Source organism: Mus musculus, chromosome 8 (genome assembly GCF_000001635.26).
Source record: "Mus musculus strain C57BL/6J chromosome 8, GRCm38.p6 C57BL/6J".
In the NCBI taxonomy this organism is placed as follows: domain Eukaryota; kingdom Metazoa; phylum Chordata; class Mammalia; order Rodentia; family Muridae; genus Mus; species Mus musculus.
The window spans coordinates 18,860,597-18,881,705 of NC_000074.6; the positions used below are offsets into that span (position 1 = coordinate 18,860,597).

The window sequence follows — 21,109 nt, forward strand, 5'->3', positions numbered from 1 at the left end:
GTTTTGTTATCATTATGGTATTTGTGAGTATTTCACCACCAGGAAGGCAAACCTTTCTGGCATAGTAGACTCCAAAGCGTTCACTAACTTATGCATAATTCTTAGTGACAAAGTATAAGAACAACTGCTAAGTAAAAGTGATCCAAAGGAAGGGAACAGATGAGCAACAGCAGTCATTTGCTCCCTTCAAGTCCCTTTCTAATCACTGGATACTTAACACTTACAAAACAGAACAGTACAGTGAAAACCTGGCCTCGTCCCTTGGTTTAAAAACAGAGTGTAGCCAGGAGGGTACAGTGGCACATGATGTAGTGACCCTGACTTGATGTTCCAGCTCACAGGGACCTCTGGCCTCCCTGTTGTACTCCCCTGGCTCCTTAGCCTGCATTTTTGTTCAGCACACAAGTGGACTAACACAAGACTCCAGCACACAGCTTTCATTTGGTCTTATGCTCAGAAACCCTTTCCTCTCATTTGCTAAAATATATCCAACGGACACAGTAGCTCTCCATTTTACAAATCCTTAAAATATAGAGTATGTTCATAATATTTGCGTTATTTCCCATTATGTTATTATGTATATGTCCATCTCTTCCGCTGGACTGTAGAGCCTTATATATTATTAGTGATCAATAACTTCTTGTGGATTTTTCTTACAGGGATATCAATCATTCTGTCTTACTTTATGATCATTAACCTGTCCTACATTTAAGTACTTTATAAGTATGAGCTATTTATAGTGTGTGGGGCTCCCAAGAGAACTCTGATGTTTGTTAGTCATGGATAGAGCTAGTTACATTGTGTCCTTGTCTGTTTCCTTTCACATTCTTTTTTTTTTTTTAATTGTCAAAGTCATGATTCTTTTTGTTTTCTCTTTTAGATATTGCTATATGGAGATTTGCCAAAAAATAAAGAAAATGTAATATATCTAGCGAATCATCAAAGCACAGGTTTGTATTTCATTTGATGAAATTTGGGTTTTTCTAGAAATGGTAAATGAGCATTAATATGTACACACACATACACACAAACACACATATGTACACACACATATGTTTTAAAGACAGGATTTCATGTGACCCAGAATGGCCTCATACTCTCTGAGTAGCTGAGAATGATTTTAAGCTTGTGACACACCTGCCTTCATCTCCAAGGTACAGGAATTGCAGGTGCTTTCTTTGTATGCTTAGCTTATGTGGTGCTGGGCATCAAACCCAAGGCTTCATGCAAACTAGGCAAGCACTGTCCCATCTGAGCTACATCCCCAGCCCATCAAAATGATATTTTAAGGTTATTTATTTAATGAGTTTTATCACGTGTGTGTGTATCTGTCTGTGGGTTTGAGCTTGTGAGTACACATGCCTGTGGAGGCCAGAAGAAGAACACCAGATCTTCCCTGGAGCTTGAGTTGCAGGTAGCGATTAGTTATCCTGGATGGATTTGGGGAACTAAACTGGGGTGCTTTGAAAGAGAAATATGTACTCTTAACTGCTGGGCTTTGTCTCCAGCCTTTAAAATATTAATCTTATATATTTAAGTAAACTAAGCTAGCTTTTGTTTTTAACATAAATTTGCTGTGGATTTTGAATCTGGCTTGCAATTTTATTTTACTTTTTTGGTGGGGAGGGTAAGGTTAGTAATGTGAAAGGTATGGTTTTTGTCCAGGCTTCTCTTCTTCCCTATTTCTCAAAATAACCCTTTAGTTTATTTGGTTTTCTGTCTCTACGTTATATTTTCTAGAATATATATATATATATACACACACACACACACACACATATATATACATATATATATACACACACACATATATAGTGGGATTGGTGGACCCAAGTGTATACATTTTAATTCTTAATTCTACATCTAGCCTTTTATTTACTCTGAGACATATTCTTGCTCTGTTGCCCAGGCTGGACTCAAACTCAAAATTCTCCTGCCTCCGTCTCTGGAGTGATGGATCACAGTTGTATGCTGCCACTGTTTGCACTCTAACTGTGTAGTTGTTAAGCTGCTTATTGGTATGCTGGTGTCTGACTGCTCATTTCCTGGACACAGTGCTGTTATAATTAGCTGTAGTTCCTGTTGCTCTTTAATCCTGGTAGCTTAATTCTAACTTGCTATTTTTCCGTCAGAGAAGGCACAAGACTAGTTTCCAGTATAGAACTGTATTTACTTCCAATCAGGTCAAATATATATATATTTGTTTGTTTGTTTGTTTGTTTTGTTTTGTTTTGTTTGTTTGTTTTTGAGACAGGGTTTCTCTGTATAGCCCTGGCTGTCCTGGAACTCACTCTGTAGACCAGACTGACCTCGAACTCAGAAATCCACCTGCCTCTGCCTCCTGAGTGCTGGGATTAAAGGCGTGCGCCACCATGCCCGGCGGGTCAAATATTTAAAACTACCTCTTTTTGAATGATTATTGATGAATTGTGAATTATGCTGCTAGTCCTGCGGTCCCTTCATGAGGGTCCTCCCCATGAGGCACCTCACAGGTACAGGGCCCAGCCAAGAGGCCAAATGATTGCCTAAAGTGTGCTTTCATTCTCCAAATAATTCACCTCATCCAAAATCCCACTTCCTATATTTTCTAAACCACGGCCACGTTGTGTGCATCCGTTCTATGGTTCGTTTGATTGCTTTGACAAGCTCAGGACCTAGCATCCCAAAGCTAACAGAACCCAACCGTTAGGATATTCTGAATGGAAGGTCACTTGTGCTGATGGCTTTTATTTTCCTCCCACCCCCATTTGGTTGGGATTGTAGCTCTTGATACCGCACCCCCAACACACACACAGACACCCGGACCATAGCTAACACAGAGGTAAAGGAGCTGAAACACGTTTTTCTCTGTGTGACACACTGGAAAACTGATGAAGCTCCAAAGCTTGATAGGGATTTTGATATCAGATGTATTATCCTGGGTCATGTTCGTGAGACTGGCTCAGACTCTGCATTTGACTTTGAGTCGAACCACAGAGTGGCCCAGAGTGACTCTCTGCTTCTAGCCAGCCTGTCTGACACACTGGCTGGCCCTCCTCACCACAATCTGACCTCATGCTGGTGAGGGGAATTTTTACCTGGCTGGCCCCCAGGACAGGGCATGGGCCATGGCAGCATCCTGTCGCAGTTCTGTTGTTCAGAGGTGGATCCCACTGCAGGAAACTAGAGTTTCCCATCAATGTCTTTCTTCTCAGTTTTATGGAAATAACCTTTCCTTAATGGAACTGTAATCCTACAAGGACAGGTGGGACCATGTACTCTTGCTCTCCTGTGGGTCTCACAGTAACAGGGCGGCTGAAGGCATGGCTGTGGTTGCCTTTGCCTTCCTTTAGAGCAGGCTTCCAGGAAAGCACTGTGAGTAAGCAGCAGGTAACAGTTCCTACTTGGTGTTTGAGATCTGAAGATAACGTGGCAAGCAAGAGGCTAAGCCAGTTCCTTTCTTAGTTTAGAGAGACATTTCTTGACTCTGCCTCCAGGTGACCTCCTCTAGGTCTGATAACAACCAGCCTTTGGGGTTTGAGAACATTCTTGTTTTTTGTTTTTGGCAACTTGAAAAAAGTACCCAGAGCCTTTGCATGTTAAGCAAGAACTCTTCTGCCTAGACAAGCAACTGTGCAACACACACAGACACAAGCAAGCAGCTCAACCTAAGCATGCTGCATTCCAAATGCCTTTAAGAAGCCCACAAGTTGGGAACATACCAGAGGAATGACTGAACTGCGTTAGAATTGCATGTTAGTCTACGTGATGGAAGAAGGCATGGAGTCTTCTCTAATAAAACTGCTCATGGAAGACTTTGCATGAATTCCAGGCTTCCAGAGGGTTCAAACCAGCAACCCAAGGTGGATTTGGTTCCTGGGGATGACATATTTAGGTAAAGAGAGCTTAAGAATCAGTCTCTGAAAGTGTAATTTACAGAAAGTGTTCTGGGACTGCTGTTGGTTCAGCCTGTTCACTCTCACTCTGTTCACTCTGGCCTGATGCTCATGAAGAGTTGACCTTTACCTTAGTCTCAGTTGCTGCTTTTACTTGGTATCCTGCTGTGTCTACATCCTTGCTGCTTCTAACTTGTCTGCTTTCAACACTGTTCGCCTTTAAAATTCATTCCTTTTCATTTCCTGTCTGATAGAGTATATGGTTCAGTAGATGGCTGTAAAGCTGAGGGCTCTGCATTCTGGGAGACCCTGCTCATGTGTGCTGCTTCTGTGTGTTCTCTGCCAGTGGGCAGAGCACCCAGGCTCTCTGAGCCTGCTGGTTGGGTCTGAATGATATCTATTGATAGAAGCTTTAAGGCAGTGTACATATAGTTCCACTCAAAAACCCAGTGCAGTGCCTGGCATATGGGTGACATTTAGCAGTACTGTGAATGATGGTGGGGATAGCCCAGTGCTGGATTCATGGGCATAAACCCTTATGTGTCATCCCATAACACTAAGAATTGGTGAGACACGACTGTACAGACGAGGAAAGTAAGGTTTATTTGCCTGTTCTCCTCTCTTCAAGTTACTGAAAACATGGCTTATGGCTAGATAAGCCTCATGGCTAGATCACTGCTAAAGAGTCCTGACAACCAAATTAAATTATTCTTGCCAAAACACAAAATACAGATATCCATGTGAATGTAATACATTCCCTTACATATTTTAATCCAGCGTTATCTCGGAAGCAGTGTGCATAAGTAGAGAACAGTATTGAATCTATATTGTATTCTTTGACTGTACTTATTTTTTTTTATTTGGGATAAGGTCTTACCATATAACCCCAGCTGGCCTTGAACTTACCATATAGACCAGTCTGGCCTTGAACTCACAGAGATTTGCCTGCCTCAGCCTCCTCCAACTCTGAGATTAAAGGCCAAACTTGCCACCATTCCTGGCTTGTAAGTTACTTCTTAAGTGTTGTTACTAAAATTTTTAAATTTAAGGTTATGGTGTAGGATAGTTTATCTTGGATGCATGACATATTTAAAAATATTTATATATTCTCTTAATAGTTTTTAGAAGGTATACCGGACTCCAAAATATAACTGCTTATTTAAATATAAAAACAGATTTATTGTTCCATAAGCTTAAAAATTAAAGTCTCAGGAAAAGATACCAAACTTGGCTTTTACCTATTTATCTCATTTATACCCAGAATATTCACTGGCCAGCAAACTCTGTAGAGCAGTGATTCTCAACCTGTGGGTCACAACCTATCCTGCTTATCAGATAGTTACATTATGAATTGTAACAGCAGCAAAATCACAGTTACGCAATATCAACAAAATAATTTTATGGTTGAGGGTCACCATAACGTGAGGAACTGCATTAAAGGGTCACAGATTTAGGCAGGTTGAGAGCTATAGCCACATAGAGCCTTTACAGGGTTCATTCTCGTTGTTTCTATAGAAAACGTTTATATTAGATAACTTTCTCACAGACTTGGTTATATTTCCAAGAGATAGCTGTTTTATAATCCCTACTCTAAAACAATTAAGATTTTTCTAGAAAGTTGATTATTCACGTGTAAAGAGATAAAATTCTAGGATATTTCATTTGTATATGCATTATGAAAAAAATTTAAATGGTCAAGAATTATGCGATAGCTGTGGAAAAGTGCCCCATTTTAACACACTTTGAACTCCAGGCTTTATACTGCAGTTTGTTTGTTGTTCCTCCCCCGCCCCATCCCCAACTTTCTTTCATGCTAGGACAGAACCCAGGGCCATGCACGTGATTAGAATATACTCCTTCACTGAGCTGCACCCCCCCCCCCCCAGTTCTTTTATTTTATTTTTTATTTTGCGACATTGTCTCACTAAGTTACCTGGGTAGGCCTTGAACTCATGATCCTTCTGCTTCAGTCTCCGAAGTAGCTGGGATTAGAGGCCTGTGCTGTCAGCCTGGATGTAAGAGTTTGTTGTTGATTTAAATTAGATATTGTCTCCTCTAATTAACTCCATTTGTTGTCATTTTCATGGCCCTGAGTACACTTCAACAGCATCCCTGTTCATATCCTTGAATTCTTCTCTAAATCCTAGCAGACCTTTCCTGATCTTTCATTTTCTGTTCACATGGAAGGTACCTGCAGCCATTTATTCTCAAGTCTTCAAATATTCTGCTTCTCAGGACACTTTCTTATTTCTTTGTATTTCACCATAGAAGTTTTGCATGACCTCAGGCATATAAGAACAATATAATCAAACACTGACTGATAATAAAGAGTGGAGAGATTTTTATATTTTTTTGTTTTTTTGTTTTTGTTTGTTTGTTTGGTTGTTTGGTTGGTTGGTTGGTTGGTTTTTCGAAACAGGGTTTCTCTGTGTAGCCCTGGCTATCCTGGAACTCACTCTGTAGACCATGCTGGTCTCGAGTGAGATTTATTTTTAAATACATAGAATTTTAGCAGTTATTAAAGATAAAAGGCAGTCTACATACTGTGAGATGGATAGGTTTGTATAGAAGAACTTGACTTTGGCTGAATATTTGATACTATAGGATGTAGAGCATTTCCTTGTTTTTCAGAATTCATCAGGATTTTGATTTTGTAGATGCCAGTGCTAAGAATGTTGTTTCCACAAACACATTGTACAATATGGCAGAATTGTGTTTAGTGTCATTTCAGAAATTGTTTGAAACTCCATTCTAATTCTAGGTCAAAATTCATTTCATGGAACTCAAGCCAGTTTTTATAAATCAAGCATTCTAATGTAATACAATCAAAAGTGCACTAGTTTTGTACTTACATGCTAAGGAATGGCACTGATGAAATATTCACCTACTTTCTGTAACAGCAGAAAGCTCTATGTATACGAAATGTACTTCACTTAATGGCACGGTATTACATATATGCTAGCATGTGCAGTGAGAAGCACGCATGTTGCATACTCAAAACAGAAGACGCAGGGGCAGCTGCACAAGGCAGCGGTGGGCAGAGACACTTATTCATTCATATGTATGTGGTTTTGAATTAAGTTTTGCTCATTGCTTATTTAAAAACTTTTATTCACAATTTTTTTGACCACTAAAATCAGTTTGCAACCCACAGTTTCAAAAGCTGCAAAATAAGACCTACATATCTACCTCGCACAATTGTAAATCACACGAGACCCTTGTTTGGGTATTGTAAGAATTGAACACTGTATCCAGGAAGTCATTAGTAAAAACCTAATGTGGTGCCTTGCTTTTTAAAGATTTATTTACTTATTTAATATATATGCCCTATCATATATATACCTGCATGCTAGAAGAGGGCATCAGATGTCAGTAGAGATGGTTGTGAGCCACGATGTGGTTGCTGGGAATTGAACGCAGGACCTCTGGAAGAGCAGCCAGTGCTCTTAACCACTGAGCCATCTCTCCAGCTCTTAATGTAGTGCCTTTTGTCAGACATTGTGTATATGGGATATTTAGCTACAGTTGTTTCACTTGCCATTTTTTTCCTTATAATTTTCCATTCTTCATTTAAAAAGAAATATCTCTTATTTTTTTTACCTGTAATTAAATATTATTCAACAGTTATTTAGTATTTGGGTGTTGGGTTACTTAGTATTTTGTAGCTTTTAAACATTTGTTCTTTCTTTTCCTGAGTATGTTTGAGTCCCTGCATATATGCCTGTGCACTGTGCATGTGCCTGGTGCACTTGGGGCTCATGGAGGGCCTCATATCCGTTGGAACTGGAGTTAGAGGCAGAGCTGGCTTATGGGTACCAGACCTGGGCCCTCTGCGAAAGCAGCAACTGAATCCTTAACCACTGAACAAAATCTCTTCAGCCCCATGTATTTTGTACCTTTGTGTTTTATCCTTGAAATAAATGGCCTTTTAAGAAATGAGAAAAGCCTTTAATCCCAGCAGAGGTAAGTGGATCACTGAGTTCAAGGCCAGCTTGTCCACATAGTTCCAGGAGAGCCAGGGCTACACAGAGGAAAAAAAAAATACAAAAAACAGGAAAAACACACACCTCCTTGATTTAAGGGTTTTTTGTTTGTTGGTTGTTTTTTTTTTTTGAGTTTTGGGGAGGGGGTATATTTTTTAATGTGTCTGTAGTTGGCTTTGTTTTAAGCATTTTAATCATACTTTATTTTTAAAAAAACTAAAAGCTTTTTTAAGGCTAGGTCTTGCTATGTGGCCCTAGTGTTCCTGGGACTTGCTCTGTACACCGGGTTGACTCTGAGCCTGTGCGCCTTCTGCCTCTGCCTCCATAGTTAGATTCTCAGGACATGTTACAAAGACTGTGCTGTGAAGATGAGTTTTTGTTCCTGGGAGGGAAGGTTGGAGCTGACTTGTGAGGTACTGACTTGGGTCTGCCTTACAGTTGACTGGATTGTTGCGGACATGCTGGCTGCCAGACAGGATGCCCTAGGACATGTGCGCTACGTACTGAAAGACAAGTTAAAATGGCTTCCGCTGTATGGGTTCTACTTTGCTCAGGTAAACTTTGTCTTTGCCCTTTTATTTCAAACTTAACACCATTTAATGAAACTATATCTGATTTTTTTGTTTATGTGTTTGTTTTATGGTACCCGTGATTGAACATGGGGTCATATGTGTGCTACTGAGTGACAGCCTTAGTTCAGACATTTTTTAAAGCGACTTTTACTAGTATTTTTATTTAGAATTCTATATGTGTGCACATGCATATGTGTGCTTGTGTGCACACGTGGATGCATGTGAGGTCGAAGGACAATTTTCAGTACAAGTGTGAGTGTCACTTTTTAGGCACCTTCCACTCTTATTTTGAGACAGTCTCCTAGACCTTTGCTGAGTTGCCCAGGCTAGCCGGCCAGTGAGCCCTGGGCATCTACCGGTCTCTGCCTCCTTACCTTTACTTAGGTTACAAGTGTGTGCTGCTACGCCCAGCTGTTTACTAGATTCTAGGGATCCAAATGTGGGTCCTCGTAACTTGTGAGACAAGTACTTTCCAAACTGAGCCACCTCCCTAGCTCTTCTTCACGGTTCCTGATGGTGTGTGTCTAGATGGCTGGTTGTCCGTATATTTAAGTCCAGTAGCAGAAATACAAATACCTAGGAGTCCAATAGAAAGCTACAAGTGCAGAATTGACAATCGGTAATGTTCGGAAATTGATTCAAAAGTAGTTAGTGAGTGACAGACAGGAGCTAAAAGCAGACTCTGAGCTCAGAGTGTGAAGTGTGGAGAAATGTGTTTTCTCACAGTTCTGAAGGCTGAAAGTCTCCCCAAGGTCAGGATGTGGGTGGTACTGCTGTCTCCCAACACCCACCTCTTTGGATTATAGACTGCAGCCTTCTCCCTGTGTTCTGAGCCGGCCTTTCCCACATGTGGACATCCTTGGTGGGTGTTCCACCAGCAGGGCCTCAGCTAGTGCCCTTATTTCACTTAACTGTAATGATTTTCTTAAAGACCCTGTCTCCATACACAGTCACTGTGGAAGCTGAAGCTTCAATGTAAGAGTTAAGGGGGGAGGGGGAAATTTAGTCCATAATGGTGTCACACCAATCTCTGTAGCTGAGTCCATGATTCAGTTCTTTAAAGGCTCTGAGTGTAGACATTATCTTAATTATTTTGCCCATTTATGTATTATCTTTAATTTATTTTATGTAACTGAATGCCTGTGTATATATGTTTCTGGTTCCTAGTCCATATTTTAATTCCTTAAAGGATGGAGGTGTAGACTTTTGTCTTTTTAATTTTCTATCCTTCCCTCCTGGCCTCCTGTGGCCTCTTTTACGTATTTATTATTTTTAATTTATTTTATGTGTTTGAGTGTTTTGTATCTATGCATTCCTGGGGCCCATGGAGGTCAGAAAAACACATTAGGTGGCCTACAACTGAGTTATGGGTGGTTTGTGACCATGGGGTGCTGGGACTTGATCACCAGTCTCTGAGAAGACTCGTGTCTGCTGAGCCTTCTCTCCAGTCCTGGGAGTGTGGATATTTTAAGGATACTTTTAATTGACTTGGTGAATGACAGTAGAAAATCAATGAGTTAGGATCCATCGGAAAAAGCTTTTGAACTAAATCTTTTAAAGAGAAAATATTTTAAGTGCTAACAAAATTAAATGTGTATTTTCCATGATGCAGTTTTACTTGGGCTCTGTAGAAATAGGATTTTCAGGTACATATTGTATATATAGTTGGCAATATTTAAATACTAACTGTCGCTTGAGTTCTGAAATGTAGTTTTATGTTTTTTACTCATTAGGAGTACAGTTGCCTTAATAACTACGGAGATTAGTTATTAAAGAATAATTGCTCTTCTTTTTTCTTTTCTGTGTACCAGCATGGAGGAATTTATGTAAAACGAAGTGCCAAATTTAATGATAAAGAAATGAGAAGCAAGCTGCAGAGCTATGTGAACGCAGGAACACCGGTAAGTGCGCCCGCTTTTATTCCTCAAGGCAGGTTAAGAAGTTAAGTTCTTAAGTCATTTTGAAAATATATTACCCCATGTGGAGCAATGGAACTGGTTCGGGGTTTTGTTGAGATAAGCTGTCCTCTGGCCGTGAGGTAAGATTGCTGCAGGTGATTGTAAGGTTTCTCCTGAGTAACAGTCAGCATGGGCTCGGGACGGGCAAGGGCAGGCCTTAGTGTGCAGAGGATGGAGCTCACTGAAGCCCCAAAGAGTTAGTCTTCACATGAGATTCAGTTCTAGAAGAAGTTAAATTGCTTTCTTTCTGTGTAAATTTGGATTTTTATTGTAGAAATTAAAGTTTGTTTTCTTTTAAAACAAACACAAACCCAGAGCAAAGAGTCTCCTAGTGAAGAGTCATTCCGTGTCAGTATTTTACACAACTGTTTTTCTGTAAAGGGGGAAAAAGAATTCAAATCTTCTCTTTCAAGAATGCTGACTGCTGCCAACTGCCTCTCCCCGTGGCCCCTCTCTGTATAGACAGGCATAGCTATGGTGAGGACTTGGGCGGCTCTTGTCTTTCTCCTCTCTCTGCTTCTCTACCCTTTCTCTCGTGCCCTCCACTTACCAGGCCCTGGGAAGCTACACACCAGGCAACAGTGACCAGGGCCTCGGCCTGGGCTTCGACCAATTACTAGAGCAGAAACAGCAGCAGCTGCAGTGTTGTTTTGTGCTGTGCACTGTATTAGGTTGTGTTTTCATCACCTTTGGGTTTTGTGATGTTTTGATGAAGTCCTGGTACCATTCTAGTTTTTACATTCTGGGTAGATAGAGTTTATTCAAGGTCTCAAGGCATATGAATGGAAGAGCTCCTCTTTACAGCCATTCGTGTAGCATGCATAACTGCTCTTCTGTATTCTCTCTAGTGTCTTTTTTTTTGTGTGTGAATCTGATGTCTTGTTATTCACCTACAATGTGGAGTAATGGTCATAAACATATAAAGTACTTATGCCTTTATCTGCCAAATTGTATTTAACTTTTCAGCTTTTAATATAACTTTTTATATAATAATTAATTTATTTTAAAAAAAATTGAATACCAGCCTGTTATAGTGGCATATGCCTGTGTTCCTAGCACTCAGGAGACAAAGGCAGAAGTGTGAGAACTTCAGACTCATACTCAGCTATATACAAGACCCCAAATTTGTGCTAGATTCTGCAGTACAGCCATGAGTGTCCCCATCTTAGAGGGAGATCGCTCATCCTTGTGCTGTTCTTTAAGTCTTACCCTGCAACCCACTGTAAGTACACTCTTGCTCACAGTCCTTTAGAATCTCACACTCTTTCTCTTTACAGACACCATGTCATTGCCCACTTTATTATTTATCTGATGTCTACAAAGATTATGAAAGAGAAACTTGTATGCATTCTGTGTAAAGTACTTGACACAAATAATAGTATTCAAGAATGACTTCTTAAATGAACACTGAATGAATAGTTTGTTCTAATTTTTTTGATCAACAAATCAAAAAATATTTAGATTAAATATCTAAGATACAAAGCATAATACCACATGAATCATTAAAGTGAGTAATCAATCTTATAAGTGACTGACCCTAAAACTCATAGACATTAATAATTGCTTTCATTGCTTAGATATAAACTTTATTGATTAATACGTTCTCATGAAAGTGGTTCTTGGAAGGTTCTGGAAACGAAAATATTTTTCTTACTGCTTTTTTCTTCTAGTAACTGATTGAATTTTTCTGCAGTTCCATAAAGCATCTGGTCAATTGCTATTATCCAATATGAGGATATATAACAAAGTATTGATTTTTAAATTTGGCGGTGATAAGACAAGACTGGGCGTGTGAATGAGGGGGTCTCTGTTTCTTGTCCCTTCTCTTGGGTTCTTTTCCTTTTGTTGGTTTGCCTTCTCCAGCTGCTATGTGATGGGTTCTGATTATCTTATTATATCTTATTTTGTTATTTTTCATTGTTATCTCTTAGAAGCCAACATGTTATATCACCTCCACTCCCACCATTAGGTGTCTCACAAATACCCCAAGCTAAACAACCACATCATGTCATGTTCTGTATACTTCCATAAGTGTTGTTAACTCTACTGACTCTTGTGAGCAGGCCCAATTGGCTTTATCCCTAGCTGGGTGACCTGGGTTCCTCCCCAACACCATACCGTCCATCAAACTGAGTCCTTTTCCAAGCACACACCAGATACTGCTCATCTGAGGACTCTTCTCATCCACCTAAGGACTGCCTGCTCCTCGGCAGAAAGGGCCTCTAGTCCCATACCCTTACGCCCTCACCAATGCCTTAGGAACATGTGCTCAATGCCCCTGTGGGTCATTTCCGTTTACAGTAGGGAAATTTGCCTGATAACTTGCAGCACACCTATAAAGAGGCCTTGCTTGCTCTCATATTTAGCTGGAGAAGATAATGTACTCACCAACTCCACTCTATGCAACCCAGTCTGCTCTGCCCATGCCAGTCAGACGTGAATCTTACACCTGGATTCAGATTGATGAATCTACAACATCACCCACTCCATGCTTCCTTCTAAATCAGCAGTTCTAGCCTGAATGACAGATGCTACCCAAGTCTCATCTAGTTAGCCCTGTCCGGAGTAACCCTGACCTTGAGGATTAGACCAGGATGCACATCCTGCACCAGTTCCCTTTGTCCACCTGACTTCATCCCACCCGGGCCATAGCCCATGCTCAGGCTCCACCCTCCATGCACAAAGCTGGCTTTTCCAGCTTCCTTCACCTGTATCAGACACAAATAGCAAAAGGGGTCCACGTGCCTAGGTCCCATCACAAGACCATGTGCGGTAGTTTGGAAAACAGTCTCCACTTGAGGCTCAGATAGTTGGAATCTTGGCTCTCATGTAGTTGTACTGATTAGATCAGTTTAGGAAGTATGACCTTTCTGGAAAGAACATATAACTGGGAGGGGCTTTGAGATGTAAAGGCCCCACACAATTCCTAGTTCAAACTCTACTGCCTGCTCAAAGCTTGAGGCATGAACTCTCACTGTTCCTGATGTCATGGTTCCTGTCTGCTTCCACAATTCCCTATCATTAGGGGTCCCTTTCCTTCCTGGAATTTTAAGTATAAATAAACACTTCTTTCTAAAACAACAAGAACAACAAATCTGACACTGATAATGGATTCTAAGGCGTCTTCTCTGGATAAGAAAAAAAAAAGAATATATTTGCATAGGTGCTGTATTACTTTTGTCATTGGTATAACCTGACTGGAAGCAACTTAAAGGAAGAAGAATGTATCTTGATTTGTAGATTAAGAGCACCATGACTAAGAAGGCATAGCAGCACAGGTGCACCAGCAAGAACATAGGCTGCTAGCTCAGATCTCTGTAGATATGGGAACAGGGCAGGAAGCTAGTAGTCTATAAACCTCAGGACCCATCCCATGGAGTTCCTTGTCTTCCAGTGATGTCCTGTGTCTTAAAGTTTCACAGTTCCCACAGCAGCACCTGCCGTCTGGGAACCAACCTGTGGTGGATATTTTACAACGTGATAGGCATATTTCGTCTCTAGCCCTGTAGGTTTATAGCCATCCTATACTTCAGTTTATCTAGTCCACCTCAGTCTGATGGTCTTATAGTTCCAACACTTCAAAACTACAAAGTCTTAAGGGCCATGGGCTCGGGTTTATTAGAGCAGTAACACCTCTACTAGCTTTCTGTGTTACCCACTCCTCTTAAGGTCTGGTTGAAATCCTAATAGGAAGCAGCTTGAGAGGAGGGTTTATTGTGGCCCATACTTTGTTGGTACATTCTATCATGCAAGGGTGGCACTGTGATACAGCCGAGGCCATCCGAGGATGGTACTGTTGGCTTACATCTGGGTGGGACAGGAAATGGTAATTCTCAAGGCCCACCTGCTTGGTGACTTCTTTCAGTTAAGCCCCATACTCTAAATCCTCTACAACCTCCCAACATAATGCCACCAGCTGGGGATCAGCTGTTGACAGTGCTGGCCCAGGGGAGCAGTTTAAATCCAGACCAGGGGACCTGAAAACAGAGAACTGCAGAGGGGCTGTGGGACTTTATACCAGCTTTGCAGACAAATCACGGCATTTCTTTGTGAGCTTGGTTCATAAACAAATATATATTCTCCTATAGGCTCCTTTAGTGGGTGTTTCATATCCACAAATTTGTTCAGAAAAACACTGTGTTTTATGCTAGCTGTGTAGGAGATAATACCGCTGGGAGTCACTTGAGCATGGATAAGTGACATAGTTCGTCCTCATGAGTCCCTGTCCTGTTTCTGTATTATGTTTACTTGATGAGTTTAGTTTGTCAGTTGGCCACCAATTAAAAAGTATCATTTTATTTTTTTTACAATACTCAGTTCTCAAGTTAGGAGTTTTGTTATTATATGGCTTCAATATTCACATTTTAACCTTTCCAGGAGTTAAGTATAAAAACTTATATCAACTGTTGACTTAGTAAATATCTATTACAGATACTATATTCTTCTTAGTTTATATCATGAATATGAGGTTGCTTAAAGTAAGTGATGTAAAATACACTAGGGGATGCTTATAAAATGGAATGTTGTGAGTTTTTTGAAACACGAGTACTAAATTCATAAGTTTTTAAATAGTTACACTGTTAGCTTCAGTACTGCTAGATACATGTCTATAATGGCTGAAGAGTGGAGCTTGGATATTATAAGTGTACTCTGTATATTCATGCAGACATATAGCAGATTCCACTAGTATGTGTGGTTAATATGTGCTAATAAAAATTTAATACAAAAGTCATGTTTTATTACTGGGAACCAGAGGGGTTGGTTGTGCTGATTTTAAGTCAGTGACTATTAGCATATTCTAAGAAACAGTTTTAGGATTTTAAAGATTGGCTTTACCATAAATGTAGAGCTATGTTTTACTATAATCCATATTATGGTCGGCCTTAATTCAATCTCTGCAGTTTGGTTACTCTGCTCAAAGTGAAGGTCATTTATAAATGATACACATTTTCTCACCATAGGAAATACTACCTGGCCAATAACAGAGTTAGAATTGCTAAATTGATGGTACCAACAATGGACTCAACACAAACTAAAGTTTATTTATGCCCACAGATGTATCTTGTGATTTTCCCAGAGGGAACAAGGTATAATGCAACATACACAAAACTCCTTTCAGCCAGTCAGGCATTTGCTGCTCAGCGGGGTAAGTAAAGATTTAACTGTATTCAGAAAAACACTTTTTTAAGAAGAGTGATCTTTGTTTCCTTCAGAGTCATACTAAAGAATATGCGTTTCTTGTAAGAGCTAAGTGAGAGAATATCCGATCTTCTACAGAGTTAGGTATATTCTTATTAGTCTGTGTCTGAGAGGTTAGAGACGCAGGCTTGCTATGGCACATTTCCCATGCTGTGAATTGAGTTAAAAATGTAGGTAAATGATATCCCCAAGAAAGTATACTTTTGGAGTGACTCAGTATAAAGCCTGGTGTTATAACATAAACACGCACGTGCGGATGTATATGTAGCACATATGTAAACACAGGTGTATGCATTGTAATAAGAAAGTGGAGGTCGGGGCCCACTGCAGGCAAGTCTTTTAGTGATGCTGAGCTAATGCTGAGAGGTAGAAAGACCAAGAAGGCTGGAGTTGCTCATTCGGCAAAGGTCAGAGCTCACTGTGTGCCATAACTCGAGTGTTCTGTCTCCCTTTTGATACAGTTTTCTTGTTTTTAATTATTAGTTTTTACAATTATCCCATAAAATGTGGGCTCATTGTGGTCATCGTTTTCATAAAGTCCTTCAAGTATACACCCAGCAAGTATCTAAATACACTGGGAAGAATCAGTCAGCTGATGGCTTGAAGTTTCAGGACATCTAGTGCCACATCATGCTTCAGAACCGACCCGCACTTAGTCAGGGTCATATTCATGCCACGTGAAGACGAGAGGAGGCCATGCCGTCTGACTTAGGATGGAAATTTCCTTCGAGCAAACACGAACGGGCTAGGTCTTAGTTATAGGCATAGTGTCTGTGGTTATACTAGGCAGACATTAGTGGACTGGGTGTTAGAAGGTACAGACAGGCAAGAATTTGCTGTAGATTTGTTTCCCTCATGTGTTGACACCACATCTAACCTGCTTTTTGAGCTTCTAGTCCTAATAATCTCATAAAAATACTGGTTGAACCAGAAATGGTGTTGCAAAGCTATGATCCCAGCTCCTGGGATCTAGGGTGGGAGGATCATAAATTTGAGGCCAGCTTGGGTCTGTCTTAGAGAAAAAAGAAAAATAAAAAGTCTGGTCAAGGTAACATGGAGCCTGGAAGTTTCACAGGGTGATTCTGTAAAGGTCCTGAGACAAGATGGCCTCTAGTGGCGAATGACTTAGCTGACAAGAAAACTTTCCCAGCTTGGTTGACTTTTCAGACTTCATACAAGTTTGTGAATAAATTACACTCCTTCTGCCCTTGGGACTGAACTCAGATATGTGGTTGTGGGAATGGCTTTCTTTCCCACACCACCCTGCATTTTAAAAATTCTTCTGTAGACAGTCCCACCATCCTGTAGCTGTTCTTCCTTATGTCGCCACTTTCCCTGGAGAGAGGCAGTGCAGACTTCAACCCGCTTCTCCCTAGTCGCTGTTCATAGCACATCGAAAGACCTAGTGCTTCCTGTGAAATTGTAAGTACATACTGGAGTCCAGGAGAGGAGGAAGCCGAACAGAGTGGAGGGAATGCTGAGTTCTGTCCTAAGAAAGACTGCGTGCTTAGCAAGATGCTGCTGCTCTCCTGTCGTGTCTTTCTTGTCAGAACTTATCAAAGAGAAGGCTCGCAGTGGGTCATAATCTTCCCAAGGACCAGCCTTCCCAGCTTCTCGCAGCATATCTCATTCATGTAGATGTTTAATGGATATGTGTCAATGGGGTTGACCTAAGTGAGATGGCAATGTATGTGAGCATTCTAGGTGTGAGGTTATGGCATTAAACTTTAATTTCCATCTATTTGTGGTAGTTGATAAGTAATTTAGATGTTGACTTTCATGTATTCCTAATTATGACCACATTGAATCTACCTGCTTTCTAGGCCTTGCAGTATTAAAACACGTACTGACACCAAGAATAAAGGCCACTCACGTTGCTTTTGATTCTATGAAGAGTCATTTAGATGCAATTTATGATGTCACAGTGGTTTATGAAGGGAATGAGAAAGGTTCAGGAAAATACTCAAATCCACCATCCATGACTGGTAAGTCCGTATTTCCATAGAAGCTGAATAGTACATGGTACAGGTAAGATAAACTCTTGTTTGTTCGCTTTGCTTAGCTTGGTTCAGTTTGGTTTTCAGTAGAGGGTTCCACTATGAAGCTCTGGCTGGCCGGGAACTCACTATGTAGACCAAGCTGGCCTTGGGCTCCACTACACCCAGCACCAATCACCCACTCTTATCTTTTATGCTTTTTGTTTTTGCTTTGAGCTTTCTTTATAACATGTTTGGGAAGGACATTGTCATTATTTACAAGAAGAAATATGGTCTTTTCCCAACATGCTAGAATTTAAAGACTCAGAACTCTTGCCTTTGTCAGTGACAAAGTGAGAATGGCTGTGAAGTGACGTGGCTTTGAGTGAGAATAGTTCAGGTAACTATAGCCACAGACTCAACATTTGAACATGGGAACAGGTGAGAACGGAGTGATGGAAGATTCTGGCCCCTTTCAGAGAATTCATTTTAGAGAGAGATGAGAGTAGTAAGGAAGAGAGAAGAGAGAGACGTGGTATTTTGCTGCAGACTAAAGAGATCTCTTATAATCGCAGTACTAAGGAGGAAGAAGCAGAAGATGATGACTACAGGGCCAGGCTGAACAATCTAGTAAAATCCTAAGTCAGGAAGTCAGGGCTGAGGTGCAGCTCAGTAGGAGAGTTGTTGTCTGCCCTACACAAGGCCTGGATTTAGCTCCCAGTAGCAACGAAGGGAGGCGAGGGTGGGCAAAATCGAACACTTACTCTTGGAGACTCCCTGTATGAATATTACCACACTCCAGTAAATACTCTCCAGAGATTTCAGATGAGATTCTGCTTCCTGGTAAACAGGAGGCCAAGAATATTATGTCACACTGAACATGGGATGGAAGACATGTTCTGAGGAATGTCTGCACTCCAGTGTGATGAAGACTTGAAGTTTAGGGACATTTTCCCTCCCTGGCCCCACTCACCCCATCTGTATTGAGTATTCCCCTAGTGCTCATCTTTATTTGTATGTTAACTTTCAGGAAGGGGAAGCAGATTGATATTCAAACCCAGCCAGTTTTCTTAAATACTTTGTGGATGGGATTGGCTTTGACAGTAAATGAGGAAATGTAAAATGTAAAAGATTCTAATTTTTAATATTTTAAAGGTGAGGTTTTCTGTTAGTACGCAGAGTGAGAGGTTTCTTACTGATGTCTGCGTACCTAGAGGAAGGATGGCTACTTCTCCAAGGCTTGCTGTTAGAAGTCAGTGACATGGGCTTAACAAGAGATATGTGCTAATGAGGTTTTAATTTCAGCTTAATACTGCAAATCATAAGTGCATAGCTTTATTGTTTTAAATTCTTTTAGTCTTAATGTTTCATTTTTACCGTAAGTTACTTTGTATAATCACAAATTCTAAACTAGTAAGACGTGAAATTTTCTTCTTCTTTGTTAGAGTTTCTCTGCAAACAGTGCCCAAAACTTCATATTCACTTTGATCGTATAGACAGAAATGAAGTTCCAGAGGAACAAGAACACATGAAAAAGTGGCTTCATGAGCGCTTTGAGATAAAAGATAGGTAAGTGGTAAGAGCTCCAGCATTTAGAAAGTGCAGTTCAACCAAATTTTACTCTCAGACCCTGCTTGAAAGGAGTCTTTTTATCTTCATTATTTAGTAAATACTAATCATACCTGCATAGACAAGACCACATATACTTAAATGTAGCATGTTTCATGGTGCGTTACCCTTGTTTAACAATTAAGTTTAACATCCTACATCAGTTTGCCTGTTGATTTCTGTACCATGACAACTCAACACAGCGATGCGTTTATTCCAAAGTCGATAGCACAGCAAAAGTGAAACTAAAGTCTGTATTGTTTCAAGAATGCTTTTTGTGAACTCGGGTTAAATCTTATTCTATCCTTTCGTGTTCACATTGTACATTTTCATGAGTCACTATAAAAATCATGACATGGTGGCCTACCTGCAGTGTTTGCTGGACAGTAGGCTGCTGTGTGATAAGAGCCTTTCCTCTTCAGCTACACGGGGGACACGAGGCTTTGGGGTTCAAGACTGAAGCACGGGTGAGCACAACACCTTTGTGTTGTGGGAAGGAAGGGAATTGTTCTTTTCATAATGAAATTGTCCCCTTTCTTGAGTTAGTAGAAAGTATTACTAGGATAGAGAGTTGAAATGAAGCTTTATATTAGATTTATGCCTTGTGTTGTCACGTGTTTCTACCTGACATAACTTTTCAACCCAGCCGCTCAGGATTATTTTGATGATGGGAACAATGTAAGAAGGCCTATGTATCGGTAACTCACTGTTGTAGCTCTGTGGAAGCGGCTCACAGGCAGTAGGGACGCTTCTGTGCTTTTGTGCCTGTCCTGCTGTTAGAATCTTACAGAGGAGGATGAATGAATGACCCTTTTTATTTCTCTTGTCTGCTTTTCTAATTTTATGGGAATAAGAACTTTTGGTAGGTCTCTGTCACTGGCCTCTTGTTGTGAAGAGACACCTTGAGCAAAGCAACTCTTCTGAGAGAAAGCATTTAGTTGGGGAATTCCTTACAGCTTCAGAGGTTGAGTTCGTTTTCATCATGCTGAGGACAGGGAGGCACTCAGGCAGGAGAAGTAGTTGAGAGCCACATTCTGATCTACAGGCAGAGAGAGACAGACTGAGCCTGGCATGGGTTCTTGGAACCTCAAAGCCTCTCATCCCTACCCCATCTCCCCACCCCTATACACACTTCCTCCAACAAGGCTACACCTTCTAATCCTTCTTAAAGAGTCACCACATCCAGCGGCTAAGCATTCAGATATGTGAACCTGTCGGAGCCTTTCTTACTCAGATCACCTCAGGAGGAAAACTCCTATGCTATAAGAATTTCTTTTCTTTCGCATCTTTGAAAGCTTGTTTTTGTGTGATTAGATCCTGGCCTCACACATGCTCGGCAATCATTTTACTGTTGAGCTCCAGCCTCAGCCGTTTTCATTGGCTTATGGGATGCGAGCTATGGGAGAGAAGCTAGAAGGCCTTTCGTTTTATGAGTCGGGTTGGTGGAACCACTTACAGATGGAAGATTTACAAACAAAAATGAAGCTGGGGCCATCAAGGCTCAGCACTCGCTGCTCTTCCAGAGAGTTCAGGTTCATTTCTCAGTAACCACATGGTGGCTTTGTAAATGTAACTTCATATTCAATGACCCTGACACCCTCTTCTGGCCTCTGTGGGCACCAGACACAATCATGGTATACAGACACACACACTAGCCAACACCCATCTACATAAAAGTATATAAACATATCTTTATCTTAAAAATCCCCGAAGTCCTCATTAAATATCTTAGATCCCCGCCGTGTTTTGATTTTTGTTTCCCACGTGGTGAGGATATAATATCATGTCCATACTGTAAGGCGTGAATGCCCTCCCGTGCCTCTCGGACACCTCTGCACTCATCCAAGTTTTCTAAGGAGCTGTACTTGCTCAGCAAGTACTCAATACCTAATAAATGGTTTATGTTTGTTTCAACACCAAAAATGTCCAAAACTGAAA

At 40.7% G+C, this 21,109-nt stretch overlaps 1 protein-coding gene across 1 annotated transcript in view; it reads left to right on the top strand.

Moving 5' to 3' along the window:
- Agpat5 (1-acylglycerol-3-phosphate O-acyltransferase 5 (lysophosphatidic acid acyltransferase, epsilon)) overlaps positions 1-21,109 on the top strand; it is a 38,135-nt gene that overhangs the window by 14,318 nt on the left and 2,708 nt on the right. The window contains exons 2-7 of the mRNA NM_026792.3: positions 881-950; positions 8,297-8,412; positions 10,242-10,331; positions 15,444-15,534; positions 17,411-17,572; positions 19,009-19,132. Coding sequence (NP_081068.1) covers positions 881-950; positions 8,297-8,412; positions 10,242-10,331; positions 15,444-15,534; positions 17,411-17,572; positions 19,009-19,132 — 653 coding nt within the window. The remainder of the gene's footprint in view (positions 1-880; positions 951-8,296; positions 8,413-10,241; positions 10,332-15,443; positions 15,535-17,410; positions 17,573-19,008; positions 19,133-21,109) is intronic.